Source organism: Montipora capricornis, chromosome 10 (assembly GCF_036669925.1).
Source record: "Montipora capricornis isolate CH-2021 chromosome 10, ASM3666992v2, whole genome shotgun sequence".
NCBI lineage: Eukaryota > Metazoa > Cnidaria > Anthozoa > Scleractinia > Acroporidae > Montipora > Montipora capricornis.
In genome coordinates this window covers 67,630,603-67,640,602 of record NC_090892.1, presented here as the reverse complement: position 1 = coordinate 67,640,602, position 10,000 = coordinate 67,630,603, and the positions used below count along the sequence as shown (strand labels likewise).

The 10,000-nt window shown below is 38.8% G+C and overlaps 1 protein-coding gene across 3 annotated transcripts in view; it reads left to right on the top strand.

Moving 5' to 3' along the window:
* LOC138019282 (neuroendocrine convertase 1-like) overlaps positions 1-10,000 on the top strand; it is a 16,391-nt gene that overhangs the window by 883 nt on the left and 5,508 nt on the right. For all 3 annotated transcript variants that reach the window (XM_068866019.1, XM_068866017.1, XM_068866018.1), the window contains 9 exons: positions 1,865-2,032; positions 3,397-3,495; positions 3,882-3,986; positions 4,326-4,454; positions 4,736-4,803; positions 6,584-6,672; positions 7,376-7,557; positions 8,335-8,556; positions 9,418-9,518. In XM_068866019.1, coding sequence (XP_068722120.1) covers positions 1,865-2,032; positions 3,397-3,495; positions 3,882-3,986; positions 4,326-4,454; positions 4,736-4,803; positions 6,584-6,672; positions 7,376-7,557; positions 8,335-8,556; positions 9,418-9,518 — 1,163 coding nt within the window. The remainder of the gene's footprint in view (positions 1-1,864; positions 2,033-3,396; positions 3,496-3,881; positions 3,987-4,325; positions 4,455-4,735; positions 4,804-6,583; positions 6,673-7,375; positions 7,558-8,334; positions 8,557-9,417; positions 9,519-10,000) is intronic.

The window sequence follows — 10,000 nt, the reverse complement described above, 5'->3', positions numbered from 1 at the left end:
CATTTTTGATCGACTTGAATGTACCTTTTTTAACCTCAATTTCAAAATAATTATCAGATTTGATATTGCCATCTTTGAGCTACAGTGCACGGCTATAACTTTTTTCCGCATTTTTGCCTAGACCAACCGTCACATTTTTTACGTAATATTCAATTACGTTTAGTTACGTCCCCAAACATATCAAGACTTTTAATGTAAAACAGGTCGTTATTGAGTAATCGTTGCATCAAGACTTGCTTTCCAAAAACAGTAAATTTTTCGTTAGTTTCATCGGTTAAGCCTTTTCGTTTGTTCAGATTAAAATGACATATTCTTATCGTTCGACAGAACTGATTTCTCATGTTGAGAAATGTTGAAATTCGCGCTTGAAAAAACGCGTAAAAAGGTTTGCCGTTCCCGGCACCTTGAAATTGGTAGTAATGATGACATGAAGTTGTCGAAACATCATATAACGTTAAAAATCGTTAATTTTCCTTTTGAAATGGTTTTCCAAATCTTTCTTCACTGGAAATTATCAAAAGAATGCGCTTAATTGCACACTCAGTGTCTCTGTTGATTAGAAATCTTCCTTCATCTTCAGTGCTGGAAATCACATTTCAGAGCTTCCAGATTTCACAATCGTCTGGGGGAGCATGCCCCCAGACCCCCCTAGACGAAGGGGCCTAACGGCCCCTTCTTGATACAGTCGGCTACTAGACTCAAACCAGCTGCCTACTTCAAATTTTATTGAAACCCCTGCGAGTGTTGAAAAATACTTCACGAGTGAGCGCAGCACCAATGTAATACTAAATTATTTCACGAAAGGCTTCGAAAGGCGCGATTTTTTATGGAATTATAGCAACAGTGATCTTTTCACGTGTGAAGATATCATGTTTTCGCGCGAAAGCTCATTTGGTATTTCATTGGTATTTTATATATAATGAAGAGTAATAATGCGCAACTGTGTTGATGCATGTATACTTGTTGTTTCGACAGCTGTTTACATGTAAGTTGCGTCAACAAAGACAACCATTTCAGTTTCTGTTTTTTTATGGGAAGGTTCTTATTTTTCGATTTCATGTTTAGCATTCCCTGCTTTTAAATTATTTATGATTTTAATTAATTAAATGAATCACAATGGATGAGGTATGAATTTTATATTTAAATTTCAAGTTCATTCTCAGCTATATGGATAATTCAGCTTGTAATCATTAATTTTTTGTATCAGTCTGGAGATGAGGTTGTTAAAGAAGTGACCATATATTATTTATTAACTGTTTTAATTTTTTTTATGGAGTCCCTTTCCATCAACTCTTCCTTTTGTTTATCTTGTTTAAGGCTTTAGAAAGGTTTCTCAATGGGCATGTGCTAATAATATCATGAACATTCCAGTTTAAACCCTAGCTAAGGGTTTGGAATAAGGCATTGCCAAGGGTTGGGATAATGGATTATTTTCATGATGTTAATTATGTTGTACAAGGCTTCAGTGCAATTTGGTTTGGAGATCCAGTCAAAGTTTGCAGCAAATTGCAGACAGTGTTTAGCAAGAAGGAGAAATGGAGCTAATCACGAATCTCTTTTATTTTCTCCAAAACAGAACAAACTACTGATAGACCTAACAAGGATGCACAAATCTAATAGAAGGGCAATAGAGAAGCGCCCTTAATTAAGCATGCTAGTATTAAGGACAGGAATGTAACGCAACAATGTTAAAGGCACTATGATGTATCGAAGTTTCCACTAAAATTTTCACCAGGTTCAGTAAAGCTAATTAAAGTTAAGCTAAAGTTAATTAAAATAATTTGATATACACCCTACGTCAGGCTTTGATGCACCTGTTATTGCATTTTTTTTCCCTTTAATTATCTCATTGACTCTTTTTTAGATGTTGCTGTTGATCCTTGTCCTGGGAATTTTGCATTCCTATTGTGATTGTGAATTTGAATTAGGAAGAGACCACAACTACATCAATGAATGGGCAATGGAGATAAGTGCAAATGTCAGTGAGGCAATCACAATTGCAGAAAAAAATGGATTTACCTATTTAGTGAAGGTATTCATGCATCTATTTTAAGTGGCACTGGTATGTACATGTACATCTGTATATCATATTTACCACCAGTCACACATTGTAATGTAATGCTTTAATTCCGCATTCTGAAATCATGTGACCTTGTTTGTGTAATTTTACTTTGCTCGTGGTCGCCATTAAAAGCTCTGTTGTTTATAGCATTTGTCTACGCTTCAGTTTGCTATAAATTCCAAACCCGCATGAAACATGGTGTCAGAAGCCGGATTACAGAATATTTACCTGTTGTAAAAGGATCTGTGCTGAAAATTTTGGTAAACCAAATTGACACAAAGCAATTTCTCACTGCAAAGAGGATCGCGAAACACAAATATTAATGGCGCACAATAATTATTTCTCCGCCTGAACCGCTGGATTTGACGGAAGGAGTTGCAAAAAACAATTGGAAAGTCTGGAAGAAAGCACATGGTCAACCGGAATCTGTACAAAGAAGCTTCCTTACAGTTCATATCATGTCTTTGCAGATGGTACTACATACAGGTAAATCAGATCAACCAGAGTCTCCCATTGTTGAAGAATCCCCGAAACCTTCCAACATGACGGAGCCTGATGTTCCAGCTCAGATGCCACAGTCCAGTAAAGTTGTGGGACCCACTTCTACTCCTTCAACATCTTCATGTGTACCTACCCGAAGGAGCCAGAGCAGTGTTTGCAAGCCGGCGTGGCATGCTGACTATCAGACTTCGTAGTAGACTGGAAGTTACATGGTTCCTGATCATAGAACCGAATCAGCGAAGTTTTTTTTTATTTATCTTTGTCTTTGTTTTGTTAAGAAAGGGGATGTAACATAATGCTTTAATTCATTGGTCACGCATTGACTTTCCCGCGTTCTGAAATCATGTGACCTTGTTTGTGTATATTTTTACTTTGCTCGTGGTTGCTATTAAAAGCTGTGTTGTTTATAGTATTTGTCTACGCTTCGGTTTGCTATAAATTCGAAACCCGCATGAAATACACATCTCAAACATATATCAAGATACTGACTGCTCCAGTGATTCAGCAACAAATAGTAGAGCACTGGATCCATAATCTAGTGACATGGCCCGACAAGAACCTAAATCCATACCATGTTTTCATTAGTAGAGGAACGTTCACCACTGACATTTGACAATTTGTTACTTCGTTAGACTGCAAAAACATTCCTTTTACACTTAGTTTCATACACAGCCATGCACTTAGCTTCATTCACAAGTAACATTTATAGTAGGTACCTAGTTATTAAAACACTTCAATCTATGGAAAAATGCTTGCCTACGCTTACTCAGCTCGTCTGTTCCTTCTGGTTAATTAAGAACTTTGTATCTTCTTTCTATGTTCTTTTTTAACAGATCTCCTCCAATGTCTATTTATTTGAACACCAAAGTGTTCCTAAGATTTCTTCCAAACCTTACCGCTCTTTTGAACATGCGCTTATTCAAGAGCCTCAGGTGAGTGTTTGAAGAATGGGAAATTTTCCTTTTTGTTAAGTTGGCTATTTAAACCTGTAGACATATTTATTAGTAAGATCATAATTGAGCGTAAAAAAAAGAAACTAATCTACCTCAGGCCTTTTAATAAAAGTGAGGCTTTATTTTAGAGACCTTTCCCTAAAATAAAATTATGTACAATTTAACATCATCTGCATAAATTAATTAAGTGTTAATTAAGATCATGAAAGGTTGCAACCGTGCAGTACTTTACAGGTTTACCTTCCAACTAAAAGTTTAAGCATTCTAAAATGTGGAACAAAAATGATGTCAACGAGTGTTTGAAAATTATCCCTAATTTAATCCCTTGTTTTTTTTTTTGTTTTTGTTTTTTGTAATTATTTAAGATAACTTGGTTTGAACAACAAGTGAGAAGGAAAAAAGCTCTTTATGATGGTCAAGTAGTTCTGGCCTTCAATGATCCCAGCTGGAATGACCAGGTCTGGTACTTGGTAAGTACTCATAAATATAACTTAATTTCATAGTTTCCCACTTGGTTACTTTAAATAGCAAGACAATATTTTTTTAGGAAAGCAGTAAGTTTGTAGATTTTTTCCCCAAGAAAGGCAAGAAATGAAAGTTAGACTGGAAGTGAATAGTCAGCATGACATGTGATCATCAACAGGAAAGTCTTAAAGTACTGCCATTGAATGCCGCCCATGGCCTTGGTATAAGAACCAATGAAACTCAACCCAGATAATGTAAAACTTAGACCAAAAAATAAAGAAAAATGGAGAATTTAAGAAAATTTGTCAGGTTCTATTATATAATATTTGCTGTGGTTCTTACAGAATTCTTCCAGAGGCAAAGGAATGAATATCGCTAAGGTGTGGCAACAAGGTATCTCTGGCAAAGGAGTTGTTGTTGCTGTTGTTGATAGTGGCCTTCAACAGTCACATCCTGATCTCAGGGCTAACTATGTAAGTAGACAGATGGCTCTTTTTTTTAGGAAGTGCTTCCCAAATAGTCCGTCACTGGACTAGGGATTAACTATCACCCAACAGTTGACTGCTTGTGACAGTTAGGCTGAACTGACTCGTTTCTTCATTAAAAAATGTAGAATTGTTCTCATCAGTATAAAGCTGTTGACTCTTATCCAACGAATAAAGCTTATCCAGAATTCCTGTAGGCTGGACAGCTTTGTCGTCTGGTGAGAGCTGATCAGCTTCATTAAATTTATTGCATTTTCTTGTTATTTGAGGATCCTTCAGCAAGTTTGGACGTTGTGGAATTTGATTATGTGCCTGATCCAACTGGAAGAAATTCAGGGTAATTTTAACAAACATGACCATCAAAAATGCTTCCTTGAAAAAGGTTTGATTACCCCCAGCTGAAATGGCATACCTTGGTGGAATTTCATCCATGGGATGTGTTGTTTTTAATGTTTTTTTACATTACATTTGTTTTGTTGCTTTTTCTTTATTGTTCCGTTTTAATTTTCTTTGTTCTTGTACTACTAGGATTATGTTAATGGCCTTTTTCTTCCTTTAGCCGTTGAAAACTGCGGGCTGTCGACATATAGGGGTTTGGTGACTACTTTGGTCTCCAAGCCCCTAGTATATTTCGACAACGCGCCATTTTCAATGGAAGAGCCTGCAAGCAGGCTATTCCTCCGTCGGCATTCGTTTCTTTGTGGCTAATTAACACGTTTTTGTTACAAGTCGAAACCATTAAATAATTTTAGGCACAAATTTACCAGTGTTTTCCTTCCTCTTTGCCTCAGTTTGTAACACCAGCTATTTACCATGTTAACAGTTATTTACTATGTTACCAGTTTTTTAGCCTGCGAGCAAGCTCTCCATTGGGATCTCGCGGGAGATTTTCGGGCGTGAGCGGTGGATCGCGTGTGGCTAGGGAAGCGAGCCGCGAGAAGATTGGGCTGGGGGCACTGAAACCTTGTACATCATAATTAACACCATGGAAATAATCCATTATCCCAACCCTTGGCAATGCCTTATTCAGAACCCTTGGCTAGGGTTTAAACTGGGATGTTCATGCATGATGTTGTTAGAACATGCCCATTGAGAAACCTTTCTAAAGCCTTAGCAAGATAAACAAAAGGAAGAGTTGATGGAAAGGAACTCCATAAAAAATTAAAACAGTTAAACAATATATGGTGACCAATCCTCTCTCGTCTCGTTTCGCTAGCCGCACGCGATCCACCATGTTGCTCTCAGTTAGATTTGGCAGCAGGTACAAACAACAGGGCACAGGTCATTGTTTTGCCAATATAGAGAGAATCCTAAACATTCAACAAAGGTAACCATAGCGCGAGTTTCATTCGAGTGTCGTAAAACCAAAACTAAAGTAATTACTTTGACCAATCAAAAAGGACGGAGACAATCCAGTAAACCAATCAAAACTCGAAGTAATTACACGTAGCCGACACAAAGCGCGGGAAAATGAGCACGTGCGACCCACGATTGGTTTTCGTTTCACTTCTGATAGGTTGAAAAAGTGGCGCGAGAACTTTGAACCAATCACTGAGAGAAGTAATGCAAAACCAAAGCAATTCGCTTATTACTTTCAACACTCATCAATTGAAAACCTCTCTAGCCCTAATTAGACCTAAACAAAAGTTTTTAGGCCAAATGTTAGCATTGGTAAACGGTTAGGGTTGTTTCTCTATTGGTAAAACAATGACCTATGACTAGTGACCTGTGACCTGTGTTTTGTACCTGCCCAGATTTGGTCGTGCTCGGATTAAAGCAATGCATTGTTTTCTTTTACGAAGTCGACGAGTTTTTGGTGAGTGATATTTTGACAACGTGAGCGGAAGTCACTTGACTCTGAAGATGACGTCTGCTTAGGTTGTCAACTGGACTCAGCCTAACGATCGAATTCCATCACTTTGATGGTATCAATACTAACTGGCTTGACTTCTAATTTGGACACACAATATCAATTAGAGAAACATTTAAAATGTATCGTGATTTGTCACCTTAAGTTATTAATAGTTGCCTGTTATAGCCATGTATTAGGACTGGTGATTTTGACGATCTTTCTTTCACTTTAATTATTTTTATCTCCCGTGTTAATGCTTTATTAGGCATGGCAATCGCTGTGGTGGAGTGATAGCGGCTTCTGCAAATAACGGTGAATGTGGTGTTGGTGTCTCCTTTAACGCAAACATTGGAGGTACTATGGGTCAAGCTATTAAAGTTTTCATGTCCTCCTTCAAAGCAAATAGATAACATACAAGCAAACAAAATATCACATCTTCGTGGGTCGTCGCAGCCCTAAGCCCTTCACGGATTGTCCCCACTAGGTGTTTCACCATACGGAGCTTACGCACCGGCTCTTTCGTTTGGTTCAGAAAAAATACAGTGCACATACATACAAGTGAAGGGGTCGACTAGAGTGTTGTCCTTACTTCGTCTCGGATTTTATTATGTATTCTTCATTCACAAATCTCGCCTCAGAAAATTTGAAATATCTCACAATTCGTTCATAATTTCAAAGCCAAATCTCACAATATTCTTCCCACGGAAATCGTGATTCCGGGTGTCGGTTTCTCGGCGAACGTCCCGAAAAGTCATTTCTGAAATTGCTATCCGCTTGTCTCGGAAAGCTGGTCAAATGTGCTGTCAAGGTAACAAAAAGCAGAATGATGTAAAAATTAATACCCCCGGTAACTTACAACGTCTCCGAGAGAATGGCAACGACCGAGTAAGACCCGAAAAGTCTAGAAACTTTCGAGAAACCGACCCGAGGCCCGGAAACGAGGATAAAAAACAGCTCTGTGCTACCACGCATTTCATTGGGGTGAGCGGTATAAGATGCAGCTGTACTGCTTTGGGTCAGGCGGACCTTTTTTCAGGTTCTAATTGCTTTTTCACAGGGATTCGTTTGTTTGAAGATGATGATTTTGACAGCACAGATGCTATGGAGGCGTTAGCTTTTCAGCACAATCGGCAACACATTGATATTTACTCGTGTAGCTGGGGTCCTGAGGATACTGGATGGACTATGGATGGACCAGGAAAGCTTGCCGAAGATCAGCTAGCAGAGGGTGCAAAAACAGTTGAGTAGGGTATCATTATTGACCTCACATGGAGGTAGGGGAACCCGGGTGGGTGAGGTACCCCGCCTTCCCGTAGAAAAAAAAGCGAGCCTTCACATGGAAATTATATGAAAAGCCCCGGTGAGGTTTCCAAATGTTCAAACTAAAGATAAATGCCCGAATGAACATCACCCTAGTCAGACGGGGTACCACACCTTCAGCATTCACATGGAGAAAACTCACACCACCTAAGCAGGTTACCCGGCCCGGCTGACTGGGCAACCCACCTCGGTGAGGTACCCCACCTCTCACGAGAACGCAATTAAGAAAAAAGAGTAATTGTACAGAGAGATTGGTTACCTCCACCAAGGCGGGGGTACCTCACCTACTGTGTCCCCAATCTGTATGTGAACAAGGCCTTACGGTGTAGCCAAAATTACTGATGATCTTATCAAGAAAACTGGCATACACAGTATTTGGTGAAATATATGAAAAATGAGACATTTAAAATGTGGATATGCAGTCAGCTGAAGTGCACAGTCAAGGGAACAGTTGCAAAGAATAACATCAAGCTGGAACCCGACTCAAACACAATTTTAAGCCTTCTTGGACCTGGTTCTGCTGCCCGTTGCGCTAAAGTAGGAAATTAAATTAGTAAAAAAACAAATTACTTTACGCAGTGAAATGATCTTCCATTGACCGTGTTTGATAGACGGTTGCCTTTTGTAGACAAAGCCTCGATATTTTCATGCTTCTTTGTAACTATCCTTACGTAGCTTTTCTCTTGCGCCTTTTAGGGCAGAGATGGCAAAGGATCAATCTTTGTTTTTGCGGCTGGGAATGGCGGTCGAGAATACGATAACTGTGCATACAATGGATACGCTAACAGTATCTTCACAATTGTTATTGCTGGAGTTAACAGAAACGGAAGTATCCCTGGCTATGCTGAGAGATGTTCGGCAGTATTGGCTTGCACGTACAGCCAGGATGACCGTGACGTGGGGGGACATGACGATATTGTAAGAAGTGTGGTGTGGTAGAAAAGCTGAATTTTACCTAACTACAGAACGTTCGAATGGTGCAGTTGACTGATAACTAGTATTTATGTTAGCCATTTGCAACACACGGTTGCAGATCAGCCAATCATATCGCATTATAAATACATGCACCTGGCGCATCACAATTGGTTTGTTTTTATCCTCTGATAGACCACTTTCATTCTTTTGTACTTATGTTAATTAGACCTACTGCCCTCATTTTGAAACAAAAATTATTTTGAAATTTCCTCGCCGTAGCGAGGCTAGGAAGGCTTATTAGCATTAAAACAAAAGAATATTTTATTTTGCCGCCATTATGAAAGAGGTCTATTGGCTGAGACTTATTTTTTTTCTAGTTATCGGAAGGTCGTGTTGGAGGCGCGGTGGCCTCATGGTTAGTGTGCTCGACTCCGGAGCGAATGGTCCGGGTTCGTGAATAAACCGTCTGTTTCACCATTCTGATCAGAATGGTGAAACAGACGGTTTATTCACATTTGATCAATCACAACAAACCATCCATGCAAGATATCTCTTGGGAAATCCTCTACAGGAACATCCACGACATCCGCGCGCGTAAAACCATTGAAGCGCTAGAAATCCGCAATCATGAGAACGTCATGAATGGCTGCATTGGACGAACTCTAAACATATATTAACACCATGAAATTAATGAGCCTTGACTTTCCACTATTGTACTAAGTTTTTTACATAAAATCGGAGAGCCTGAGTACGAAGACCACAGTGCACAAGTGCGTCCCTGTAGGGAAGCCCATTCGTAACGGATTGCTACAACAGCTCATCCACAGTAAATATTTAAATCTTAATTCTTTTTATTTGTGTCAGATTACTTCAGACCTGAATGATACTTGCACATCAACATTTTCAGCAACGTCTGCAGCGACCGCAATGGCCTCTGGTATCATAGCCTTAGTACTGGAAGTTAAGTAAGTGATTAAGTGTCTTTTTCGAACCGGAAAAAACTGCTGCCATAGGAACGAATTGTAAATAAACGTATAAATATCAACAAATATATCACCGAACAAAGGAAGAAGTAAATAAATAAAGAAATTATATAGTAAGAGTGGAGTTAGCTTGACGAAATAACTGGTAAGCAGTACTTAACACTGGTTCGTCTACTTTGAGATAAATGACTAAAAATGACAGCGATGATCAACATATTTTCTTAAGGATATTCAAATGCTTTCCTCAACTCTATACAATAAATCACCGCCAATTTTTGTGAAAAATTGTTACAAAACTTAGCTAAATGAGTAAATGAATTGAAATGGGTTAATTTCACATAGTTAACCGTGTTCTCACAAAAGACTAGAAAATCTTTTACCAAACCTTTCTTCGTCCCCGGAATTTAAAATTGGTCCCACGACCTTTTCAACTCAAGCTGAGAAGTCGGCATTTTTACTTAAAC